Source organism: Lissotriton vulgaris, chromosome 2_1, assembly GCF_964263255.1.
Source record: "Lissotriton vulgaris chromosome 2_1, aLisVul1.2, whole genome shotgun sequence".
NCBI lineage: Eukaryota > Metazoa > Chordata > Amphibia > Caudata > Salamandridae > Lissotriton > Lissotriton vulgaris.
Window position 1 is genome coordinate 1,470,037,609 of NC_141687.1, and position 27,252 is coordinate 1,470,064,860.

At 50.3% G+C, this 27,252-nt stretch overlaps 1 protein-coding gene across 1 annotated transcript in view; it reads right to left on the reverse strand.

Moving 5' to 3' along the window:
* Positions 1-27,252, reverse strand: part of CFAP221 (cilia and flagella associated protein 221) — a 663,664-nt gene that overhangs the window by 347,341 nt on the left and 289,071 nt on the right. The window contains exons 14-15 of the mRNA XM_086957336.1: positions 12,007-12,102; positions 9,516-9,612 (exon numbers count right to left, since the gene is read on the reverse strand). Coding sequence (XP_086813462.1) covers positions 9,516-9,612; positions 12,007-12,102 — 193 coding nt within the window. The remainder of the gene's footprint in view (positions 1-9,515; positions 9,613-12,006; positions 12,103-27,252) is intronic.

Genomic DNA, 27,252 nt, shown 5'->3' on the forward strand with positions numbered 1-27,252 from the left:
CTTGAAAACATCTTTGGTGTCTAGTGAGCCTTCTGCCCTCCTGGGCAGGTCAAATTGAGGGTAAACCCATACATTGTACCCACAGAAAGACTGTCTGGACCTTGTGGTGGGGAGGTAGAGACTGCTGCTAGTACTGGATGACCCTCACCCCATTCATTTTGTTAACTCTATTCCTTATGCCTAGTGGGCTTTCTGCCTGGGGCAGACAAACTATGGGCATACTCTCCTCTGTCTAGTAGGGGGCAGAAAGACTGTATGAGACCCAGGGTGAGATGATGCTGTCTGTTGTCATGAAAGGCTGGCCTCCACCCCATTTAATTCTTTAAAAAAAATATCCCTGGTGTCTAGTGAACTTTTTGTTGCCAAATGTCCTAACCTGCCCCAATGAGGACTAGAACGACTGTTTGGGCTCAAGGGGTGGGGAGGTACACCACAATGTCTAGACGTGCTGGCCCACCATCACATTCATTTTTTTTTAAATCCATCCCAGGCATTTAATGGAACTTCTTCCTCTCATGGGAAGGCAGGGTTGGAGTAAATGTTCTAATCTGCCCCAGAGTAGGCATGAAAAACTACATGAGTCCCAGGGGCTTGGGTCATGCAACTCAAGATCATGGTGGTCGAGCGCTGCAGCCTATAAGAAAACAAGTTACTTACCTGTAACTTTAGTTCCCCAGTATTGGTAACTTTCATAGATTCCCATGCTTTGTGTCATTCCCCGTCGTCGGACTGGGAGTCTCGGTAATAAAAAATATCATAGTAGTAGGTACAAAAGAGGAAGGAAAGGCCTAGGCCTCATTCCCTTTTGTAACATATCAGCCTCTTTTTGTAAAAGAGACCAAACTCTAGGCGTCAGCCAATCAGAAGAGCCTCACCCTTAGAACCTTCCTGAAGGAACCTCAGAGCCTCAGATTTTCGTAGCCGTAGTGTGCTAGACACCATACCTGCTGAAGGCTGAGCTTTCCCCGGGGAGGTGGGTGGGCGCATGGGAATCTATGAAAGTTACCAATACTGGGGAACTAAAGTTACAGGTAAGTAACTTGTTTTCTTGCCCCAGTATTGGAACTTTCATAGATTCCCATGCTTTGTATCAGAATAGCAAGCAGTAAACATCATAAACACATTTTGTAAAGCAGTACATTATAACATTAGCAAGAAAGTACAAAATGTGTCACCCATGGAAGGTGGGATAGAAAGGAAAGCTCACCCATCACTTGAAGAGGTTTCTCAGGACAGCCTGGCCCACAGCCGCATCATCCTGCTGCAAGGATTCTAAGCAATAATGCTTAGTGAACGTGTGTACGCTGCTCCAGGTAGCAGCCCTGCAGATGGCCTTGACATGTACCCCCGCAAAGAGGGCCGTAGAAGAAGCCACCGACCTCGTCGAGTGAGCGCGGATCCTGCCCACCAGAGGTTTTCCTGCTAACTTGTGGCAATGCAGAATGGCACTTGAAATCCATCTCGAGATCCCCTGTTTGGACAGAGGGAGACCCTTGTTTGGACCGCCGAAGGCAATGAATAATTGCGAAGATTTTCTAAAGTCCTTGGTGCGGTCTATGTAGAACTTTAGACAGCGTTGCAAATCCAGAGTGTGCAATGTCTTCTCTGCTGGAGTGACTGGGTTTGGAAAAAATGTTTTAAGTATGACTGGTTCATTTAGATGAAAGTCAGTGGGGACTTTGGGAATGAACCTTGGGTTCGTCCTTAAGACGGTAGTGTTCTTTTTGAACTGCAAAAATGGCTCTTGGATAGTCAGGGCCTGCATCTCCCCCACTCGCCTCGCTGACGTGAGGGCCAAGAGTAGAGCTAACTTCCACGATAAGAACTTTAGGTCTGAGCGGTGAATCGGCTCAAAAGGTGTTTTCATTAGCTGAGCCAGGACTAAGTTCAGATGCCACGTTGGAGGAGGAGAACGCACTGGTGGATAGACCCTGAACAGGCCTTTGAGGAATTGCTTGACAATTCTCGCAGACCACAAAGAAGGACCCGAATCCGACCTTCTGAATCTCGAAATCGCCGCTAAGTGAACCTTGATAGTAGAATGGGACAGATTAGACTTAGCTAGCGAGAGTAGGTAAGGCAGGAGCTGATGAGGTTGTGACATGAAAGGATCAATCTTTTCTTTTTTGCACCAAATACAGAATCTCTTCCACTTTAATCTGTATGTTTTGTTCGTGGACGGAGCCCTCGCCTGAGAGAGGATGTCTTTGACCTCAGTGGGAAGTGGGACATTCATGTATTCTCGCTGGTCAGGAGCCATGCGGTCAGGTGCAACGACCTTGGGTCTGGATGCCAAACTTGTCCTCCGGACATTGCCAGGAGATCCGGAACGTCCTCTAGCGTTATCGGAGGTACTAGCGATAGCAGATGTAGTTCGGTGTACCAGAATTGTCTTGGCCATGCCGGGGCTATTAGGATGAGTCTGCATGGTTCCGTTTTCATCTTCCTGATGAGTCGAGGAAGCAGGGGGATCGGTGGAAATGCATAGAGGAACCTCCCCGTCCAGGCTATCGACAGGGCATTGCCCAAAGAGTCTTGGTGATGGAACCTGCTGGCGTAGGCTGGACACTTTCTGTTGGTTGGAGTTGCAAAAAGGTCCACCTCTGGTGTGCCCCATTGTTGAAAGATTAGATCCAGAACTTGTTGCTTCAGCTCCCACTCGTGAGTGATTGAGGTGAGTCTGCTCAGTCTGTCTGCGCCTCCTGGTAAGTGCTCCGCCCTCAGACAAATTCCGTGAAGAATCGTCCATTCCAGAATCTGCTGAGCCTCTCGTGACAAGGGAAGTGACCTGGTTCCTCCCTCCTTGTTCACATAATGCATAGCCGTGGTGTTGTCTGTCCTGACTAGCACCTGTGAACCCCGGAGACGCGGAAGAAAGGCTTTAAGGGCCAGCCTGATTGCCCTCAGCTCCAACAGGTTGATGTGTAACTTTTGGTCGCTTGGGGACCAATGGCTGCTGACCTGCAGGTCCTGCATCACGGCTCCCCATCCCTCCAATGGCGCATCCGTCGTCAGTATGTGAGGTGATGGAACGCTTGCGAAGGATAGACCTCGGCATAAGTTCTGCTGATTTGACCACCAACGCACTGCATCCTTCATGTCTCGAGTGACCAGTACTTTGTCGTCGAACGATCCGTGCACTTGTTGCCACTGGAGGTCCAGTTGCTCCTGCAGGGGGCGCATCCGGAGCCTGCAGTGCAGGATCAGGGGGATACAGGATGACATTACCCCCAGCAGCGACTTGTAGCTGCGTACAGAAAGACACTTTTTTCTTTGAAGGTTTCCTGCTAGTGTCTGCAGTTTTTGAATCCTCTCTTGAGTCGGAAAAGCTTTGGAAAGCTGCGAATCCAGCATTGCTCCGAGGAACCGAGCCCTCCGTGACGGCAGCAGCGTGGATTTGTCTCTGTTCAAGGTGAGACCCAGATTGTGGAACAGAGTGGTGCAAGCCTGCACCGCGTCCTGCGCTAATGTTTTGGTTGGGGCCTTCAGTAACCAATCGTCCAGGTAAGGGAAGACCTGGAAGTGGTGTTTTCTGAGGAATGCTGCGACAGGTGCCAGCACCTTCGTAAAAATCCTTGGAGCAGAGCGAAGGCCGAATGGCAAGACTCTGAATTGAAAATGGCTCTTGGCTACTGTGAAGCGTAGGAACCTTCTGTGCGCTGGGTGAATTGGGACATGGAAGTACGCGTCCTCCAGGTCGAGTGTGGCCATATAATCCCCCGGGTTGACCATCTTCAAAACATCCTGTAGGGATACCATCCTGAAGGATAGGGAGATGAGATAGGCATTTAGCTCCCTGAGGTCGAGGATGGGACGCCATTTCTCCTGCGTTTTTCTCACCAGGAAGAACCTGGAGTAGAAACCCCGGCCCCGTTGATTGGAGGGGACCGGTTCTATCGCTCCCTTGCGGAGCATCTGTTGAACCTCTAGCCGTAGGAGATGAAGATGTCGTGATGGTATGGCTGATGGGGGTCTGGGTGGAGGGACTTCTGTAAACTCTAAAGTATGTCCTCGTTCGATTATGTTGAGCACCCAACGGTCCGATGTAATTTGGGACCAATTCTGAAGGAATTTTGACACCCTGCCTCCAACTGATGATCTCTTGGAGGAGGGAGCAGTAGGCAGAGCCAGGAGGCCGCTATTGGCGTTTAGACGAGTCCCGTCCACGGGCAGCCTGCTTGCCCTTATTGTATGGCCGTGAATAACCAGAGGACTGGCCCTGTCTCTGCTGGTAGGACTGGCGATTTGGTTGGTATCCAGAGCTGGTCGAAGAATAGCGCTGTTGTTGATATGCGCCCCTGTAAGTGCCACCTCTGCCTCTTGTGCCCCTAAAAGGAGTTTTGCGGTACTGGAGCGTACCCAACGATCTAGCCGTCTCCGTGTCCTTTTTTATCTCCTGAAGTGTGTCGTCGATTAGTTTGCCGAAGAGTGCCTCGCCATCAAAAGGTAGATCCAGGACCTTATTTTGGATTTCTGGTCGAAACCACGTCGCTTTTAGCCACCCCTGGCGCCTTAACACTGCCGCTCCTGCCAAAGCTCTAAAGGACGTAGTGGCAATGTCCATGGCACAGTCTATGATCTCCATGGAGACAGCTTCACCTTCTTGCAAGGTCTTCTTGGCTTCCAGTCCTGATTCTGGAGGAAGTTGATCCAAATAGGGAGCAATATCGCACCACAACTGGCGATCATATCGTCCCAGTATCGCCAAAGCATTGGCTGCGCGAACCAGAAGGCTAGCGATGGATGAAAATCTCTTGCCTGTGCTATCCAACCGACGTCCATCCTTATCGGGAGGGGCCGTCAAGGGTGCAGAAGGGTTCCGTGACTTCCTTTGCGCTGCCTGTGAGATTACAGAGTCCGGCCTGGGATGACCTGTCAGGGCAGCCGGTCCATCCTCCGGCGCTTTATACTTCTTGTCAAGGCGCGGTAGCACAGGGACTACCGTGGCTGGGTTTTTCATGGTTTTTAACCCCTCCTCCCATATATGGTCCACAATCGGAATGGACCTCGTAGACTTACGGTGAGTGTCTTTAAAGTCATACAAGAAACAATCCGTTGTTTGCGCAGGCAAGACCAACTTAAATCGGCCGGCTGCACGTTCCATCAGTTAGTGAAAACTACCGATGTCAGCAGGAGGAGAATCGCCTAGGTCCTGGTGTGGTGAAGCCTGATCCGGGTGGACGTAATCATTGTATTCATCTCCATCCTGATCCGAGTCCGGACGATTATCGGAAGACACATCCGTTTCATTATCATGATCCCTATCCGGATCATCTGCTGGTTCAGACGGAGTCTGGGGCAGTGGCCGCTGTGGTTGAGGAGGAGACTGCACCGGGTGCATAGGTGGGACAATTGAAGAGTGGTCTTTAACTGGAGTTGATGGAATAGATCTTCTCGGAGCTGGGCGCTCGGCCTTGGATTTATAGTCTTGCAACATCTTGTGCAGGTCATGTAGGAAGGACGTCGGGACTGAAACCATGTCCTGTGATTCATATTCCCTTGGGTCGTCAGTTTGTGGGTAGTAACTGCCCCCTTGTTCATATGCTTCCTCCGAGTCAGTTTCTTGACTTTTAATGAGAAGTTGCGAAGGGCTATTCGCATAATCAAAGCCATCCTGACCGTCTCCCTCAGAGTCCTCCTGGTCTAGCAACATTGTGGGAGGTAATGATGGCACTCTCCTTGGGGACGTCATTTCAGGCGTGATCCTCGTAAGAGAAATCGTCACCCTCCTCTCTGCAGCCAGTATTGTAGGCTGCTCTGTCGATGCCGGTGAAATCCTCGTCGACGAGATAGGAATGGAGGAAGTCGTCGTCGACGCCACCGACGACGAGCCCGCCGTCGATGTCGAAATTGTTGTTGTCGTTGAAGCACTCGTCGACGACATGACCGTCGTCGACACCGTAGTCGACACCATCGTCGACGGCGTCGTCGTCGTCGTCGATGTGCTTGTCGTCGACATCGTCGTCGTCGGCATCGCCGTCGTCGCCACCGTCGTCGACGACGACGGCTTCTTCGTCGACGATGTCTTCACCTTCGTCGACGATGTCGTCGGCATACTGTCCGTCGACGCTGCAGTCGTCGAGCTCTTCTTCGACGACGACGGTGCTTTAGCCGTCGACGCTCCCGTCGACGAGCCCGTCGAGGGAACCAATTGGATCTTTGGCTTCATTTTCGTCGTCGACGGAGCCACCGTCGACGATGTCTTCGTCGTAGAGGACTTGGAACTCCTCTCAGAAGAGTGTGAAGAGGGTTTCTTGAAGGCTGGGTCTGTCTTCTCACCCTTAGGAGGCAAAACCAGTTCTGCCTTGCCCGACCCACTGTGGTGGGGGGAACCTCCTGAACCCCGGCCATCAGACTCACTGGGGGTCTTCCTTGAAGCCTTAGAGGGGCGCCCAGTAGAGGAAGAAGGGGAACCTCTACCCCTTTTCACTGACCTTTTAGAAGAAGCGCAGGACACTGATTCCTCCTCATCACTGGAAACTCCATGTTTCCTCTCCTTCTGCTTCTGCAACCATGTCAGAAGCCTTCCAGCACGATCTCTCAAGGTCTTGGTGGAGAGAGTGCGGCAAATTCGACAGTCCTCTGCCTTGTGATCAGGATACAGGCAGTAAATGCAATCCTTGTGTTTGTCTTCCACAAACAGCCTCTTCTTACCACAGGTGGAACAGGGTTTAAAAAGGGCTTTTTTCTTCTCAACTTCAGCCATTTTGATGAAGAAAGGTGTTTCCTGAAGAATCTGAAGAAAAATCTGAAGAAATATCTATAGAAATGAGTTTTAAAGAGTAGAAATAGAGCAGAGCTCAATGGAGACTCCCTAGCACAACGTGCGGTAGAAAATCTGAGGCTCTGAGGTTCCTTCAGGAAGGTTCTAAGGGTGAGGCTCTTCTGATTGGCTGACGCCTAGAGTTTGGTCTCTTTTACAAAAAGAGGCTGATATGTTACAAAAGGGAATGAGGCCTAGGCCTTTCCTTTCTCTTTTGTACCTACTACTATGATATTTTTTATTACCGAGACTCCAAGTCCGACGACGGGGAATGATACAAAGCATGGGAATCTATGAAAGTTCCAATACTGGGGCAATTATATTTTTTTACATTCCATCCCAATTGTATCTAGTGGTCTTTCTGCCCCCATTTAGCAACCTGAAGCAGGAAGATGGGAGACAAACCCCTCAATCTACCCTGACATCAATATAAGGATAGTACGTGCACCAAAGCCGTGGCCCAATGTCCTGGCTTACACCCCCTCAATTTACTGTTCATGGATAAACTGTTTGTGTCTAGTAGGATTTTTGCCCCCTCTTGACTGAGGGTAATATGTTCCTTCCAGGAGGGCAGAAAGGCTTTCTGGGCATTGGGAGTGAGGTAATGTAGCATGCATTCATTTTTTGTAAACCTACCCAGGTGTCTAGTTGGCTTTCTGTCACTCTGGGTCTGGCTGATTTGAGGCAAACACCCCAATCTGCCATCAGGTGGCCTAAAACTGGATAAGCCCCAGGTTTGAGTAGTGTGACCCAATTTCATGATAGACAGCCCCCCTCCCATCCCACTGTTTATTCATTAATAAATATCTGATGTCCAGTAGGTTCTTGCCCCAAAGGCTGCATAGGTCAGGTGTATATGCTCCAATCTTTCCCCTAAGAGTGCAAAAATATTGATTTGGTCCTCGGTGCTAGGGAGAGATATGCCTTGTGAGTTGTGGGACTCTTACCACATCAAAAATTATTGGTGATTTAGTGGATGTATCCCTCCCAGTGGATGAATTTACATCAAAACCTTGATCTCTCTCTGCTATTGACAGAATGTCTCCGTTTAAAATGATACATCTACTTTTTGATCACCCAAAATCCATGTTTGTACCCAAATTCAAACCTTTTTTTTACAGTACACAAGATGTGAGAGTCGATGCTGGGTGGTGGATGTTCGTTTTCCACACATACCTACTCAGCACTTGCTTGTATGGGTTTTAAATTACCTAACATTTTTAGATAGGTGACTATGATTGCATTTAGTATGGTAAAGGTAAGAATTTATATTGGCAGAAACTGATTCCTTGCAACAAAACATGTCCAATTAAGAAGTGGATACCAACCTATTATGGGCGCACTACCTTAACATCAGGGTACAGAATTATAATTATTAGCAGTAATCACTAAGGTGCTTCAAGAGGAATGATGCGTATCCAACATCAACTGGCTTCATGTGAAGCAATACTGAGAACAATATCCTCTGAGCACACCCACAGTTCAATCAAGTAATTCCAACGTGTGTATGGCAAGCTACTCCAATCCTCAGGAGTCGGATCAAATTAATATAATCTCCAAGGTCAATGCACACAAAAGTCCACTTTCTGTGTAAGAAGTCCTTATAATTTATTTCAAAAGTTGATTACACCAGCCAATTCCTTGCAACAAAACATGTCCTTCGGGTACCAGTAGGAACTGCATCATTAGTCCAAAGTCCACAAACTGACTCATTTTAGGAGCTCATTCGAGACTGGTAATAATGGCCCCATCTGTATTATTAGATCTCTTAACTTTCCCCTGGAGAGTTCAGCTTTCTAAAAGCAGCCATATTCTCCAGATGAAAGTTTGAACCAAAATTAGGAATTATCAGTGTAATTTGACCAGGAATTACTAATTCCCTGGTAATTGCTCTCAGGGTCCAATTCTAAATGGGTAGATTTTCCCCATCATTACCTGTACCCCAGTTATCGAGAATGTTGGAATGCTGAGGGACTTAGTGTGAGGCAATCACGGCCATCATTGCCCGTAGGTGGGGGGTGTCGAGAGCAAGGGAGAGGGGGTAGGAAATTTAATAATAAATAAATAAACGTACCTTTCCGCCAGCCGGGTCTTGCATCTTCTCTGCTCCTGCTCTCCTGCTCTCCTGCTCACAGGAACAGAAAGCAGAAGCAGGCAGCAAGGCTTCCTCCCCTAAGCCAATCACAAAGCTGCAAGCAGCATTGTGATTGGTTGGGACGCTGCCCAGCCAGCGGCTTAGGGGGAGGCCATGTTCTCCATGCAGGCTGCAACGCAGCCTGCATGGTGAAGGGCAGAGTGCTCATGACTGGTTTGGGCGGCCCCAGGGGGCCGACCAAACAGTCTTTGCGTACTCGGGAGTGGGCAGGCACACCACTCCTCCCCTGCCCTGACCTGCCCATCTGCCAGCCTGCAACTAAACATAACATGGTAATTACTGAAAATAATTATCATTTTATGTTTCTGCTCCTCGCAGTGCGGGAAAGGAGTGGGGCGAAGCTCCTCCACCTTAGTGGTGGAGCCAACCCTGGGTGAGTCATGTGATTGTTGGAGGTTATCCAACTGCACTAAATCAAGCACTTTCCAAGAACTTGCGAGGAGATGTAACTGCTATTACAACAGCTTTGAACACAGGACTTAAAAATCACACTACAAACTCACTGGCACTGAGGTCTCTAAATCTACCAATGTGTTTAATTTGTAATGCAATCAGATGTTTAACAAAGCGTGTAAAACCAACAGCAGACTTATTTACCTGATATGGGTTGTCCATCTTCCGTCTGTGCTTTAATGTATTGTATTACTTTTCTTAATGAACGTAATCTCAGGTTTGCACGACATCTAATCAAGATCTAGGGATAAAATTAATAATACTTTCATGCCAAAAATTAATTATTTTATTTGACATTCGTGCATATTTTAAATATTCTGCGTTTCCATGATGTTTAATAACTGTGGTGCCAGAGGTGTAGGGCCTGATTTACAAAAGTAGGGCTGTAAAGCAGTGGGTGTTTTTGTACAAGAACTGCATTGCGACATGTTTATTTTGCACTGCAACTGCAGTAACTAATCAGTCACTGCGCAGAAACCCATTCACAGCGTGTCACAAAAACTGAAGCCTTATTAATATGTATGAGGCAGGAGTCCTTTTTCAAGTTTCTGCAAATGGAGAGGTGGAGGCCAACAAGGGAAAGCAGACATCCAACCCCGTATTCACTGAATAACAAGTTCTTTTAATGCAATTCCTGCCACCTAATGGGAAAAGGGTTGCTTTCAGAAATAAGAGTTGCCATTCAGTGAATGGAACTGGAAGGGGTATGCAAAGATCCCCAATAATACCTGCAGCTAGCATTCACAATATGAAACATGCCCCATGTGGTCACCTTCCACTCTCGGAATGCCTTACCATCACCTTTTCAAAGTCTATCAATGGTTTGTAACTACAAATGCGGTTGAAACGCATTGATACACTTCCTAGCAAATCACAAAGACAGAGGCATCCAGTACAACCACCTCTTTTTTGGGATTCATGATGGGTCACAATGTGCACTTTGTAACCAGCATTTTTTGTTGCAACACCTGTAATTACGAGAATTACCTGATTTGCCACCTCAAATATGCTTCATACTTTGGGCGTGTGGTTTCGTTTGACGGTTTCGCACATGGAAAACCTCTTTAACTATTGCCTTTGAGGGTGATCGGAAAAATCGTAGGTTGCTTCCTCTTTGTGAGAACTTGCTTTATAGCAAAAACACTCAGAAAGAGTTCCCTGTGCCCAAAAACAAAAAAGGGCATAGAATGTGGGGCTCTAGTATATTCTCTGAATACACAAATTACCTGCCTAGGTCAGCACACTAAAATTGAACGGAGTCTCCTCTGTGGCTCACCATTGCTTCCTTTCATCCGGTAGTGCCCGGGCCTGCAGAGGCGGGGAGCACTCCAGTTCTGAATAAGATAGGTGCTACTATGTACAAGTCAGCCCCAAATGCCCCACTTGGCAGGACCTCAGAATTTCCTGTCTATTGTTACACTAGTCCTTCCCAGTAGTAGCTGACAGATCAAGTAAAAAAAATTGTGAATGAGATGTCAATCCTGACGCAAATGTATATGTCTTTTTTGGAAGCACTGAGCCTATCTCAGGCAGTATATAGTTCATATTACCAAATTAGAATATTGGATGTAGGTATCCAAGATATAACATAAGTGCTGACAATTCAGCTCATTTTACCTATATGGCACACTTTCCTTTAAAAAGTTAACAGAATTGCGAATGTAAAGTGCTTTACGAGTTTCTTTTTGGACTGTATCCCAAGAACATGATTTTCTTTTTACAATATAGTGTATAATTCATGTATTCCTAGTGCTTCCTCAATCATATGTGTCTAATTATTAACACATTTTCAAATGCACAGTGTCCACAATACCATGACAAAGGAATGTATTTTGTGTCAAATTCAAACAATTAAGACCATGCCAACAATTAAGTAGATTTGGGATCATTTTAGGCAAGTGTCACAAATCTGAAACTACAATCTGTAATCTGCTCACATATGTAAACTAATTAAACGCAAACAGAATGGATTTTTAAGAGTCCTTCTCTAACACATTCATCAAGCATTTTTCAAACTGTGCAGATAAATGTATTTTTTTTAAATGTAATCATCTGGCCTGCACACTCAGATGTTTTAGGGTGTTCTTGCTCCTAAGGTAGAATTTGATTTTTGTATATCTCCTTAAAGTCCCTTGGAGATCATTACATATTTTCCACAAAAAAAAGGTTTGGGACACCCTTGATAGAGACTTGTGTGGCGTAATAACTTTTGGGTCCTGAGCAGTTCCTGAAGTTTTCATCAGGAATACAGCTAATCAGAGTTAAGAATTTTTGGACTCAAGGATGATGCAAGCTTTGAAGTGCGCGCAAAATGAGTCTGAATAAAATAGCCACCTATGTTTCAACATTGGGGAACCTTCAGGAATTAATGACTTTGCCAACATGTTACGAAACAATTCGGTTCATGAGATGCATTCCAAATGCAACCCTAGGATTTTTCCATCTGTCCATTTAATTTTAATTGTGCACTGGGATCTTTCTCAATAGTTCTAGTTTATTAGATCTCCTTGAACATTAAAGTAAATATACTTCGTATTTTTTGGTGCTCTTTAGTTTGAAATCGTGAGAAATGAAAACGATAGAACACACGAGTACACCCACTGAATGATAAAATATCACCTTCATTTATACAAACCTTTCGAGCAGCTTGCTGAAACCTTCTGAGGGCTCTTTGTCTCTTGGCCCATAAACTATTAATGTAGACATCAAATTTTGGCTCAAAACTGGGTAACTGTTTCGAATACAAAATACAATGACATGCTGGAATTATTATACGAAATATAAAAGCTTACAAGTGAATATATTGAATAAAGCATACATTATAATAAACAAGAAAGCTGAATAAGAGTAGTTCATGATAGTTGTGAACCTGAGTTTAAGACCTAGTGTTATTTTAAACTGATGTCTACAACAAAGTAAAAACTTTGGAATACCAACATGAAGTTGGGCAAATTGAGGTTATTGTTAGGATCATTACAATTTGACACAAACCTCACGTGCGAAGCCTCCCTTGGGCCCAAAATACATTAATCACATGCCTAGAGCAGTTGCCACCCTCTCCTTGGCAGGGAGGCCCACAGCAGACAGACTCAACAAGCAGAACCACAAGGAAGAATTAAAAATGTGCAAACAGTTGTGACCAGAATTTTCAATTCTATTAAGGACACGGAGGCAAGGATTATGCTTCTCATTTCTTCACTGTTTATTCACAGCAGCCAATGAAACAAAAGTAAAATAAACAGTGCAATACCCAAAAAAACATGATCAACCATAGAGTATGCCCTATATATAAGCTCTGACTGAGGTGACAGTGTCCTCTTTCTTTGTGGGACCATCTAACAGTTAAGTCAGTAAACAAAACTTGATTTTTTTTTTTTTTTGTAAATATCTTTTTATTGCAGCTATGATGGATAATTACACAGTACAATTTATGCCATTCCCCTTGATGCTCAGTGTGAGTTCCGCTCCCACTCCCCAGTATCACACAGCCATTCAGCTCGCACCCCGGAGGTCGAGCGGCGAAGTCGTAGGTACCTAGGAAACTGCGTTGGAACATTCTGTGCGTGGCTACAGCCAACAAGTGGATGGGAAACGGCAACGCTGCTTTTCGGACCTAACACTCCCTCTCCTCTGTCCTAAGTCCAGTTGAGGCCAAGAGTTCCTGTGCAACTCCCTTGAACATACCCCCCTCCCCTTCCCCTAAACCCCCTCAACTTTTCCTACCCCGCCATCCCCGTCCAGGATTCCCCCCCCCAACTTTCCCTGCCCCCTACCCAGCCCCCCCACCCCCCCAGGCGTGCCAGAGTATCACCTAATTGAACTCTCAACCTTGTCACCAAGATCAGACCCGAAGCATGGTACCAGGATCCGTCTGCAATCATCCGTACAACATCTCGATGGAACGCAAGGGCAGTGCAATAGCCGAGCAGGTCTATGCCGCCCCCCCGTCAGGCGGGCGTCCCTCTGGGGCCGGGCTATGTACCGGGGATTCCTCTTCCTCCTCGTCCAGGAGCGTGAGATCTAGGACCAGCCCCTCCCACGCCCTGGCCCTCTCCAGTGCCAAGTCATTGTCTATCCTGAGCGCAGCTCGCAGGCGAAGCTCACCCTCACATCTAGCCCATTTAAGCAGTTCAGCCTTCCAGCGCTCTACCACGGGGCCCCGGGACGCCTTCCACTGGGACGTAATGGCCCGCTTCGCCAGGAGAAGCCCCAAGTCCAGGAACTTGCTAGTGACTTTGTTCTTTGATGTGTGTGGGAACCAATGTAGTATGCAATGTGCCATGGTGAGTTGCAGGTCCCTCTCCGTCACCTCCCTCAGGACCTCCACCACCTCCCCCCAGAAGGGCCCCAGCTCGGGACAGGACCAGAACATGTGTCGGAAATCTGCGGGATCCGCCGGGCAGCGCGGGCAGGACGCTGAGTGAGCCGGGAAGTACTTATGTAATTTATCAGGGGTCAGATACGCCCTATGTAGGACATAAAAGTGCACCAGCTGGAACCTTGCGTTGCGCGTGCCGTTCCGGGCCCCCTCCAGTATACCATTCCAGGCCTCTTCGGGGATCTCAGTCGCCAGATCGGCCTCCCATTTCGTCTTCAGGGTCCGCAGCGGAGCGGTGGATTCCGAGACCATGCGTCGAGTCAGGCACGTGACCGCTTTGACCGTCCCCGCCATCATTACGACGTACTGACATCCCAGGGACAATGGTGGCTCCGAAATGCCCGCCCCCCAGTGTTTGCGGATCGCCGCCGTTAAAGCCGCATGAAGAAGGAAGTCCCCACCCGCCAGTTCAAAGCGGTCCTCCAGGAGGTCGAAGGGCAACATCACTCCATTTTCGTATAGGTCGCCTATGGATGACAGCCCCTGCTGGTCCCAGCCGCTCAGCCCGCGCCACGAGCCTCCATGCGGGAGCGCCCCGCAGAGTCTAAGCGGGATCTCTGGTGCGTAAGGAACCGTAACACCGCATCTCCGGCGATATCTGTTCCAGCATTTCCGGGCCGTCGCAAACTCCTGGGTGAGGTGGAAGTCCCCCATCGGCAGTCCCAGGACAATCCGGGACAACACCTGGACCGGACCCGCCGGTTCTCCTGCTCCATCCTCCCCCCTCCTGGCCCGAGCCACCCACTGTGTCAGCCATTGCAGCTGCGCCGCTAAGTAGTAGAGCTCGTAGTCCGGCACCGCTAGACCTCCTTCCGCCCTAGGGCGGAGAAGCGTGGCATGGGCCACCCTGCGTCTTCCCGACCCCCACAGGAAGCCGATGACCATCGATCGCAGCCGCCGAAAGTAGCTCGCCGGGATCCAGATCGGGAGGGTCCCGAAGAAGTAAAGCAGCCGCGGGAGGGTTACCATCTTGAGCAACGCCACCCTGCCCATAGGTGACAGTGGGAGCGTGCCCCAAAAGTCGAAATTCTCTCTAGTGTGCCGTATCGCCGTACCGATATTGCCCTCAAGGATATCAGCTCTGTCATGGAAGATCGAGGTGCCAAGGTATCGCAGGCTCCTCTCTTCCCAGGTCACTCCCTCTGTAGTTTGCGGGCATGCCCTCCGTGGGCGGGCCGGGAATAGGTGGGACTTCTCCCAGTTCACTCGGAGGCCCGAGATTCTACCCAGCGATTGCAGGAGGGCCTTAGCTCCTCGCAGGGAGTCCGTCGAATCCGCCAGGAACATTAGCAGATCATCTGCGTATAGTGCGATGTGGTGGTCTTGACCATAGACGTCCAGGCCCCGATACGCCTGCCCCAGCCGGGCCCGAGCCGCCAGCGGCTCGACAGCCAAGGCAAACAGCAGGGGGGAAAGAGGGCAACCCTGACGGGTGCCCCTGCCCACTCCGCACATCTCAGAGATGATCCTCCCCGTCCTGACCCTTGCCGTCGCGTTCGTATAGAGCAGCCTCGTCCAATCTACGAAGCCTTCGCCCAGGCCCAGCGCTCGCAACACATGGAAGAGATACGGCCATTCCAGGCTGTCGAAGGCCTTCTCCATGTCGACTGCAAACACCACTGCCTCATCCCCGTTGTAAGTGTCGGCCTCTAGTATGTGCAGGAGTCGCCGCACGTTAAGCGCTGTATTGCGGGCCGGGATGAAGCCCGATTGGTCCGCATGTACCAGCATGGGCATGTGAGGGAGCAAACGCGTCGCCAAGATCTTGCTCAGAATCTTATAGTCCAGGTTGAGCATGGACAGTGGGCGATACGCCGACCTGTCCCATGGCTGCTTACCCGGCTTCAGTAGGGGGACTATCAGCGCCTCTCTCGTGGACGCCGGGAGGCAGCCTAGCCGCCTCGACTCGTTGTAAACCCACGTCAGCCGGGGCGCTAGGAGATCCGTGTAGGTGAGGTAGAATTCCGTCGGGAATCCATCGGTGCCCGGCGTCTTATTTCTCGCCATGCTTTTGATGGCAACCCGTACCTCCCTCTCCTCAATCTTGTCCCCAAGTCGCTTTGCGATCCCCTCCTCCAGCTCCGGTAGGTCAAGACCCTCCAGAAAGGCCCTAAACTCCTCCGTCGACGGGAGGACCCTGCTGCGGTAGAGCTCTGTGTAGTAGTCATAAAACAATGCGTTAATTCCCTGTTGATCGAACCTCGCCGCCCCCGCCTGGTCTCGGAGCTCAAGAATGACCGAGCTTCGACGGGACTAGTTGGCCAGCCAGGCCAGGAGAGCCCCCGATTTGTCGCGTTCCGAGTGCGCTCGCGTGAGGTAGGCCTTGTAGTCAAAGCATCGGAGACGCTCCACTGTCGCCGCCACCGCCTCTCGCGCCCCTAGCAGGGCCTCGTGAGTGTCCGGCCGCTCAGGTCTCGCCCTCTCTAGTCTCCGCAGGGTCTCGTCCTCTCTCTCGATGTCTTCCAGCAGCGTTCTCCGCACTCCCGAAGCCGTTGCAATGCACTGGCCCCGAAGTACCGATTTGAAGGCGTCCCATTCCGTCGCGGCCGACCCCGCCGTACCCGCGTTCTCCTGGAAATATGCCTCAATGCCCGAGGCAATCGTGGCACGGAAGAGCTGATCGTCCAGCGCCTCAGGGCGGAGCTTCCAAGCCGGGATCCTCGGGCGGAGCTGCGACCAGCGCAGCCGCATGAGGAGCGGGTTGTGGTCCGAGATCGAGCGCGTGAGATACTCACTGTGGCACACCTCCGCGTGCACGTCCTGCGAGCATAGTAAGGCGTCAATGCGGACATGTAGTTCGTGGAGAGCGGAGAAGAAGGAGTAGTCCCTGTCCGACGGATGGTTAGCCCTCCAGGAGTCAACCAGTCCCCACCGGCGCTGCCAGGCCGAGCGCGCGAGTGCAAGTTTACCAGCTGGTGCATTCGGAAGGGGAGGGTGGGACCTATCCAGGTTAACGTCTGCCACGCTGTTAAAGTCGCCGCCCAGGAGCAAGGGTTCCACCAGAAACTGAGCTAGTTTATTGGACAGTTGTGCGAGGAATGCAGGTTGGTCCACATTTGGGGCGTATATGCAACCCAGGTTAAGGTCCCTCCCGTCCAGCTTGCCGCGCACCATTATGTACCTCCCCTCTGGGTCAATCACCTGTCGTGTGCATTGGTAGGGAATCCCCGCCCGCACCCAGATGGCCACCCCCCTAGCATAAGCGGAGTAGCCGGTGTGAAAGACCTGCCCCCTCCAGCGCCGCTGCAGTGCCCTCCCTTCTTTGTCCAGCAGATGGGTTTCCTGAAGGAAGGCAATGTGTATGCCCCGCCTGACCAGGTATGAGTGGATCTTATGACGCCTGTGCATCGAGTGCATCCCCCTTACGTTCCATGTGAGACATCTATAGCCTAAGTCGGATCCCATGGCGAAGTCTGCCAAGCCCCATCCACTCCATTCACTCTCCCGGCAACCCCCCCAGCACGCCTAGGTCCCCCCCCCGTCCCCCCCCAACCTGCACAATCAAACTACCCCAACTCCCACACCCCCGGACAGACAACCAACGTGGAAACCCCATCCAAACTCAAGAATCAAAAAGCGTATCACTACATAGTAGGGCTGGAGTGGCAGCGATACCGGCTCCAGACAGGTCCGAAGCCCCCCGCCCCCGCCCCACCACCCCTAACAACAATCAGGAGAGGCCCCCCGACTCACCCCGTCCCCCACGGTGCCAGTGCGAAGTCCCGGGGGGGGCATCCGCATCCCACTGCAGAGCGTCCAGAAGCGGTCCCCCCCCCCCACCTGCATGTCCCATTATCTTACTTGTGCGGCCTAGGTCTCACGCTCCTCCTCAGCCAAGGATACCTTCCGCTGTCTGGGGGGTCACCACCGGCAGGTCCGTCTCAGAATGTTCGTGCTCACTGCTGGAGCCAGGGCTGAGAGTGCTGTCCTTCGACTGCTCAGATGCGCTGCTGGAGGGGCTGGCGTCCCCCTGGCTGATGGCCGCCACCGCTTGCACCGCCTTGGCTCGCTCCTGCTGCCAGCCCGTTGGGGAGCCAGATCTTCGCGTCGGTGTCCCTTCGGCGGAGTGTCTCCTGGGGGGGGTCTGCGGCGTGGGGCCCGCGCCCGGATCCCCTCTCGCGTCCAGCCAACTCCAAGCTTCCTGCGGCGTCAGGAAAAAGTGAGTGTGATCCCCATCGACCACCCGCAGCCGCGCCGGGAACAGCATAGCGTAGGGCAGGTGCAGTGATCTCAATTTACGTTTGAGCGCCAGGAAGGAGGCACGCTGCTTCTGCACATCTCTGGTGAAGTCCGGAAAGACCATGACCCTGCTGTTCTCTATTCTCAGGTCCGGGATTTCCCTCACCCTCCGCAGTATGTGGTCTCTGTCTCTGAAGTGCAGCAGCCGCAGCACAATCGGGCGCGGAGGCACCCCCGGTTTGGGGGGACGCGCAGGGACCCTGTGTGCGCGCTCAATGGCAAAGAACGGCGAGAGTCCCTCCGGGGCCACCTCGGATCGTAGCCAGCCCTCCAGGTAGGTGACCGCATCCCGCCCCTCTGCGTTCTCAGGGACTCCCACCAGGCGGAGGTTATTGCGCCGAGAGCGTCCTTCACTGTCCTCTGCTCGGAGCTCCAGAACCCGCACCTTCTGGGCCATTACCGCCAATGACGTTTTGAGCTCCGCCACTTCCCCTGGCAAGGTTTTCAGGGCCACCTCCGAGGTCGTCACCCGCTCCTTCAGTTTCCTGTGGTCGTCCTTCAACAGGCTTAGGTCCGACCCTATGGTGTCCATGCGCTTCTCAAGTGCCTCCCGCGACGCCACAATCGCCTGCATTATGTCCCCCAGAGAGGGATCCCGTGGGCGGGTCGAGCTCCCGGCCCCTTCCCCCGGCGGGTCGTCCTCGGCGAGGTGCCCCGGGTCATCCCGCCTCAGGGCCTCGAAGCCTTTCTTCCTGCTGTTGCCCCGCACCATCCTGGCGGTCGGTGATCGTTAAGCGCCCCTGCGGTGGCCACCGATGCTCTCCCTCACTCCGTCCTTGGTCCGCCGTGCCTTCCGACCACTGGGCCTGCGTCTCGTGGGGTCCAGTTCAAGGGCCAGTCTCCGCCGGCGTCGTGTGGCACCAGTGCCCCTGGTCCGGGCACCTAGAAGGCTAAGGCAGGGTAGGCACCGATGAGAACCTGGTCCGCTGTGCTCGGACGCCCCCGGTCAGGCAGGCACCTCTTTCCGCCCGGAGCTTCAGGGATTCATGGGGGTGGGGAGTTAGCACCTCGTCTCCTGTTCCCCTCTTCGCCCCCCGTGTGCGCGTGCCGCCAATCCACAGTGGCACAGGCTCCCTGGCAAGGCCGTCACCGGGATAGCAGGACAGGTGCCCCTCGTAGGTCCAGGCCTCCACTCGGCCCCTACAGCCCCGCAGACAGTCACCCAGCTCAGGTAGGCGCCTCGTGACGGGGGGGGGAAGGGCAGTCAGTCCCTCAAACTCCGCTCTCCCCAACGCCACCACCAGGAGGTCGGGTCGTGTGTTGTGCGCTGGTCCAGCGGTCCACGCAGCACCAGGAGCTCTGTCGCCGGCCGCCAACGCGGTCACTCGGTCTCCGCCGGCGCCATCTTAGGGTCAGGCAAGTCCGCCGACTCCCGTCCTTCAGCGTCGCCCGCGAGTGTGCCAGCCAGGTCCCCTCACCTTTGTCCGGTCTCCGGGGGTTGTCCGCCGGCCAGCGGTCAGTCGTCCCCGCGTCAGGGGGTCCTTCCTCGCCTCCTGGAACCAGCCGCCAGGCACTTCAGGTCAGGACGGCGGCCGCCATTTTGGGCGCTCTCCTCTCCGGGAGCCGTGCTCGAATCCTTAAGTCCAGGGGGGGTGTACACAGGGGCCCCCAGTCCACCAAACTCACCCTGCGTGCCCCCGTTGCCCTCCTATGTACTTTTGGGGGGTCTGGGTGCGAGCCGGGGTTCAGGATATACGGTGGTGCGAGGCGGGCACGGAGGAGCTCCGGAGTCCCGCTTCCACCTACATCGGCGCCTTAGCCACGCCCCTCGTCAGTAAACAAAACTTGATCTTTGAAAATCATCCTTGTGGTAAACAAACTTCTTCTTGAAGAGACAACTTTCAGCCCAGCGGGGCTCAATCTCAGAAACTTCTTCTTGAAGAGACAACTTGCAGCCCAATGGGGCTCAATCTCAGAACCTGCTTCTTGGACCAATGAGTCACAAAATCCTCCTTTGGAATTTTGATGACCTTACATCGATGCGTAACATCAAGCTCTACTTGTTATCAGCACCTGCAAGTGTAAAGGATAAACCGTAACACCATTCTCCAAATCTGATATCTTATAATGAACAGAAAGGGAAGGGAAGAAACATAGGAAATCATAATGCAGTATGAACATACTATGCAAAATTATAATGCAAGAACAATGCAGATATACATAGTGTTTGGTTGGGATAATCCTCGCCTCCGTGTCCTTAATAGAATTGAAAATTCTGGTCACGAATGTTTGCAAATTTTTAATTCTGTCAGGACCGGAGGCTCCGATTATGCTTGTTTAAAGCTTAGCCACCACAACAGAAGCTACATCCACAATAGGCTTATAATAGAAAAACTTGAAAGTGGTCTCTGTTGACCAGTCAGCTGCATTCATAATATCTATACGGCTGATACCTAAAGAAAAAGACTTAGAAGCCATAGCACCTCTGGCTGAGTGGGCTCCAAACTTTGATGCATCAATGCCCGCCTCGCCCCTGAGCCAACACACCCATCTTGACATGGTGGCAGGAGTCACAGGGCGAAAAGGCTTTTGTCCCATTGACCCTTCATGTCTGAACTAAACTCAGTTGTACTCACCTCATAGTCTTTTAAACATTGCACAATGCACAGCTTGAGGTTATTAGGAAAAGCTGGCTAAGATATCGATGAGGTATTACACTTAGTTCACTTGGTGGTAGAGAAAAAGTCACACCCTCTGGGGAGAACCTACGTCCCGCTAAGTCTAACACTGGAATAGTCGAGACAGGTTTGCATGACACCAGACAAAACAGCATGGCAAACTTGGACGACAGCTGTTTCCTAGACAAATATTTATTGGAAGGCCAGGATTCCAGGAATCTCAGAACAGTAGACATCCCACAGTTCTGAATATTTAGGGCAAGGGGGCTTAACCATTCAGATACCCCCTGAGCGGTTTATATACCAAAGGATGCTCTCCAACTGGTTTGCTTTCCAATGGCACATGCCCTGCTGAGATGGCGGACCGGAAATTGTTCACAGTCCTTTAAGCTAAGCCTGATGTCGCAATAGAGGCCAATAAGTTTACAATCAGGGAGACATGCGCTTTAGCGGGATCCACCTCCCGTTGAGAGCACCAGCTACACCATCATTTACAAGCTGATGAGTATCACTTGTGGGTGTTAGCTGACCAGGCTTCACTAACAAATTTGTCAGCGTCTCGTGAAAGGCTTGGGACCTTCCATCTGTCCCTGAAACCCGCCAGGAACCAGAGTGAGTTGTCCCTATTCTACCAATGGATGAAGGGCCTTTTGAGGATCCAGCACCAGGTTCTACGTCTGTGGAAGAAGAAGCGGTACTGCATATAACATTTCCAGGAGCACTAAAAACCATGCTTGGGCCCTCCAGAGCAGAGTGATCAGAATTAGCTCTGAGGGTTGATGTTGGATCTGAGCCAGGGCTCTGGAAATCATCAAAATGGAGGGAAGGCATAACATAGAGATGTTGGCCGATCTTGTAGGAACGCATCCATGGCAATCGCCTCCGGATCCTAGCGCCAGCTGTAAAAAGCTGGGAGTTGTCTGCTGAGATAAGATGCAAACAGTTCCAGCAAGCAAGAACCCCAAAGGTGGTTCAGTGACTAGAAGACCCAGGGATGGAGTATCTAGTCGCTGAAGTCCCTCAGATAACAAGAGTGCCAGTCGGCCACCTCGTTGTTGCGGCCCAGGAGGTATTCCGCCACTACTGAAATTATGTGTTGCAGGCAAAATGCCATAAATCCTTGGCAATGTCCACCAGAATCGGGGATCTTGTCCCCCCTAGTTTGTTGATGTAGCGTACCGCTAACATAATGTCCATGTGGTGGAGGAAACAACAAATCGTCTTCCGGGGAGAAAGACAGGGAATCGCAAAGGAGCCCACCAGCAGCTCCAGACAATTGATATGCAATGAAAGCTCCTCCTGTGACCAGCGGCCGCCAGTGGACATCTGGCCACCACGGGCTCCCCAACCCCACCGGCTGGCATCAGAGTATATCACTATTTCCGGAGACGGTCCGAAGAGGGCTCTCCCATTCCAAGCCTCCTTGTGGTCTAGCCACCACAACATCTCCCACCTCGCCTCCTCTGAGATGGGAATCTATTCCGCATATCCGAGACCTTTCCGGAGAAACTGAATCCTTAGCCGTTGATGAGCTCGGTAGTGAAGGGGACCGGGGAAGATCGCCTGAATCGACGATGCAAGCAGCCCAACTATGCGGGCTACAGATCTCAATGATACACTCTGCTTGTTTAAAATCAATCTCAACTCTCTCTTTATTGACCTGATTTTCTGAGCGGGAAGACAAAGTTGGCAACTCCGTGGGTCGATCTGAAAAACCTAGAAATAAATTGGGCTGGAGAAAGAATCGATTTCTGAGGATTCACAATGAATCCCAGACTCTGCATGAGGTCGATCGCCCATTCGAGATGTGTTATCACTAGCTGAGGACAGCGTACCATGAAGATTATGTCGTCCAGATAAACTATTAGACAGACACCTCATGCTCTCAATGATTCCACGACTGGGCGAAGGAGTTTCGTGAAGCACCATGGTGCTGACGAAAGGCCGAAGGCAAGGACTTTGTACTCGAAACAAACTCCCTACCAGAAGAACTGCAGAAAACAACGATGTGGTGCGTAGATGGGAACTGATAGATATGTATCTTTAGGTCCAAACGGACCATCCAATCCCCTTCTTGAAGGAGATCGCGCTACATATGGATGCCCTCCATCTTGAAGTGACGATATACTACTCATCCATTGAAATACTTTAGATTTAAGACTAGTCTGGATCCACCCCCCTTCTTCTCTGCAAGGTAGATATTGCTGGTAAAACCTCAGGGGTGATGGTCTGTTACCACTATGGCTCTTTTCTTTAAAAGAGAGTCTATATCTTTGGCGATAAAGTTCTGCTCTTGTTGGGAAAAATACATTTGAGGATTGGGAAAGTCTTGACTGAGTGAGTTCTAAAGTTCAATCTTGCACCATTGCATTGTCTCTAGGATCCTGGCATCTTGCGAGATTGAGCACCAATTTTGCAGAAATGACTGGACCCTGCCCCCCAGAATTCCCTCAGAACATGGAATCAGTCCCACCTGAATCACCGGTATCCTGTTGTCCACCCTGATTTCCTCCCTATCTGCCCTTTCAGAATCTATTCTTGGCACGTCGTGTTGGGTAGAAGGAGGAGTTAGTATTGTAATTGGAGTCTAGGTAACTTCCTCGCCATTGGTGGTATTAGCCATGAGGGGCACGTTGGTTGTAGCCCCAGACGAACTACTGCCGCCGGTATCGTCTAGCCCTGCCGAAAACCGGTTGGAACGCCCGTTTGAGCTTTGTCTAACACACTGAAGGTGGCGACGACTTTTATAAGTTCTTTTGGAAAAGGCTGGCTAAAAAGAAGGCCCTGAGCAAGGGGCCCTGACTCAGAGGAGGAAAGTTCCTCTAATTTGGGATCCAGCTTCAGTAAAATTGAACGATGCCTCTAGCTGGACATAGCGCAGTTCGCATTTTCTAATTGGCATACTGCCCTCTAAGCACAAACAATCAATTCTTCCAGGTGAATGGCTATTGCAGAATCTTTGTCCCTAAAGCCCAGCTCCAATATCTTCATCAAGGGGCCTGTCATGTCTAAACGTTTGTCCTGACATGATCTCCTTGCCGATCAATGCGTTTTTTAAGGTCTTTGGAATACTTTTTCAGATACGTTAACATCGAAGGATCAACCTCGGGAGTCTCCGCCACTTTACCTGGCAGGTCTGGTCTAGGGCATTCTGGTCTTAGGCATGCCCTCACGTCCTTGTCGAAGGCATGCCGAATATGGTATTGGGAATAGTCTGCAACTTCCTGAGGTAGAAGCCAGGCAGGAGAATTGGGATGAACTATTTCTGCAGGGTCGAAAGTGAGGAGCTTGGGTTGGGAGGGTGTCTCTGCATGAAGTTACTTCTTTGATCTCTTGGAATGTCTGGGAGCCTCTTCTTGCTCGGACACATGGTCAGAGGAGGTATACTCATTGTCATCTTGGGGCATCCCCGTGACCAAAGCCTTGTGAGCTGGGGGACTGTAGTCCTGGTCACTAGTCATGGTCTTGGCTAGTTTTGCAAAATCTGCCCCATGGGGGTTTCTGACCCCTTTCCCATTGGATATGGGGCAGCTGCCTGAGCTGGGTAGCCAGCCCTGTTGATGGGCTTAGCTGCATAGATGGTGTTTCAATGGCTCTATGGCCCTCACCACAGCTCTGTTAACTGAGTGTTGCACTCCTGCATCAAGTGCCTCAACAAGGTCTTGCTCCATGGACCCAGAGGGTTCCTCCTCATAGTATTCCAACATAATGGCACACAGAAGTGTATTATTATCCCACAGGCGGACTGCTTGACCCTTACACCAGGGTTAAATTATTGTCAGGCAAAGATGTGAAAGTCTTGAGGTTAAGATCAATCAGGGAAGTGGAACAACCCCAGGCAAGCCAGGCAAAAAGAACCACTGATCTATGTTTCAAATGTGGAGTGAGGGCTTGCCAACCACTCTAGGCAAAGGTTATGTGAAATTGTACAGTCCTCCACCAGCAGGAGGTGTCGGGCGTCACCGGGAGCCTGTATGAGCACTTGGGAGTTTAAGAGCAGGAAAGCCTGCTCCGGCATTCGTTTTAAGCCCAAAAGTGAAACTTAAGCAGGAAAAGATGGCCGCTGCACATACGCAATGCAGGCCACTCAATACCATAGAATGAGGACTGCGCGTCGGCTGATGCATGCCCTCGCTACCTTTTCCTCCTGCTCCACTTATTTAGAGACCCGGGTACGAAACGATTGGTTGGGGAGGCAGAGCGCTCTCAATCACTCGCCACACGCAGAGAAAGGAGAAGAAAAAATAACGATATGCCAAATCAAACTGAGTACGAATCTGACCAGGTACGATCAACTAAACAATATCAATGTACAGTATCAGTACAATAATCACCATATAATTATCAAAATCTCAATATATCCCATAAACTCTGGCAAGTTAACTAGCAAGCAATCAGAGTAATGGGAAGGCACTTAACTGACTGTGGAGCAGCAAAGAAAAAGGAACTGTCACCTCAGTCACAGCTTATATATAGGGGATACTCTATGGTTGATCATGTGACATTGAGATGTTCATGGGTATTGTAGTGTTTATTTTACTTTTGTTTCATTGGCTGCTGTGAATAAACAGTGAAGAAATGAGAAGCATAAACAGCCTCCGGTCCTGACATAGAATTAGGCTTGACTGACCCAAGATTAAAACTTCTCCTAAACACCACCTACATATGGCAGACACACAGGAGCAGGCTCACTTATAGCAGACACGCATATAGCAGGTCCATAAACACACCACGCAGACATAAACGCACCTTCACACTGAGGAGATATGTGCCGACCAACCAGGCACCGAAGAGGTAAACAGAGACACCATGTTAGGCACACACAGCAAGCAGGCACACACAGAAAACACAAACAAACCTAGGATAAACATTCAACCTTGACAAACAACAGTACCCACTCACCTGCTGGGTCCAGGGCATTAGGCAGCAAACATTGCACTAGGCCAAAAGATACAGGGAATCAGGGGAGGTAGGAATGAGTTCTATAGATTGACTTGAGGGTGTCAATCTAGAGGCTAGAGGCACAGGAAGGGGTACTAGTCCTCACTGATCATGAAGATGTTGAGCCTACATAGAAAGTCTGGAAAAGTTACTATGAGCCCTACCACACTTAACAGAGAGGCCACTTAGCATATGGAATAGCCAGAGTTAAGCATTAAGCAAGGTGGCTTCCTGCACCTGAGGCAGCATTATAGTGTACATGGACACCAACAAAATTGGTTGGGTTCCAGTCCCAGGAACACAGGTCTTTTCAGCACAGCTGCATCCTTGCTAGCTTCTATTCCATACAGATAGCCCTCCTAGAAATGGCCACGGGGTTGAGTGCCCCAGTTTTGCTAGCTTCTTCTGCCTGCTGTACACGGGGTTGAGTCCCCCAACTCTGCTAGCTCCTTCTGCTTGCGTTAGGGCTAGATCTGGCCCTTTGTGGCCAACAGACTCTTCCGCCGCCATTTCGGCTCTCACTCATTATTTCGGCAGGAGAGTCATCAAGACGACACGGCACAGAGCACAACTGCTCATCTCTGGAAGCCCAGCTAGGAGAACCTGTGGTGATGGAAGGGAGTTTCTGAGGCTGACTATAATGAAACCTGTTGTCTCAAATACACACATCATTCGCCCCTTGGGCTCAGGATAGTGCACAAAAAATTAAAATGGTGCCTCATTTAGAGATTAGACCCCACCATACCCACCCCAGTGTCTAGGAGGATTCAGAGTAACACATGCGCAGGATTAGTGCATTTGAGGGATCAGTTGTACACTGACCCACTATTTCCCAACTACTCCTGAGTCTCTTAATCCGAAGAAAAGGCCAGGCTGGTGACACACAATGAATGTGAACAGTTTTTGCCCAAGAAAGAAATCTTGCTGAAGGATAGCCCCCAGGTGACAATCATAAGTGTGGGGAGTCATAGGCAGCTTCCTGGTCAAAGGGAGAATACTGCAAATACAGCTGTTTCTTTTTTCAACAGTGATACCAAAAATACAAATTGATCTGCAGCATAGGGATTATTTCAAAAACCGACACCCTAGTAGTATTTCCATTTACCTCATTAACTTATAGTGGAGATGTTTCTACATATGGGACATAGTGACAAAGCTGTAAGTAAAAACATCAATTAACAAAAAGGGTCACCTGAAATGACTCAGTGTTAAAAAAAAATGACTTTGTCCATTTGCACGTGATGGAGTCTATGGTAAACCTCTGAAGTGTGATTGATATTAGGGAGCAGTAGCATCTGAGTGTTCTGTTAGTAAGAGGAGATGCTATTCAGACTCTCTTTGAAGGTACAGATTTAAGTAGCAGATCTGATACTAAAAGAGAGTGTAGTAGGGAGCCAAGATCATGAAGGATATTATTCAGTAGGTGGAATAGGTTGATGAAGGAACAGTGAGATCACTGAGGACTTGTGATCTGAAAGACAGCTTAGTTATTAGTAGTTGATTGTTTAGGAAGGGTTTGGGTGCAGGACTGCTGAGAGACTTAAAGGTTAAGATCAATAAATTAAAGAACATAGATGAAGGGACATAAGCAAATTTATTTGGTGCTAGAAATGGACAGGGGTTTGCGGAATGGAGAAGTTGAATAGGGTGTGAGCATAAAGGATGAGTGGTTTGTTAAAGAACTGGGAACCGTAAAGGAGGAGAC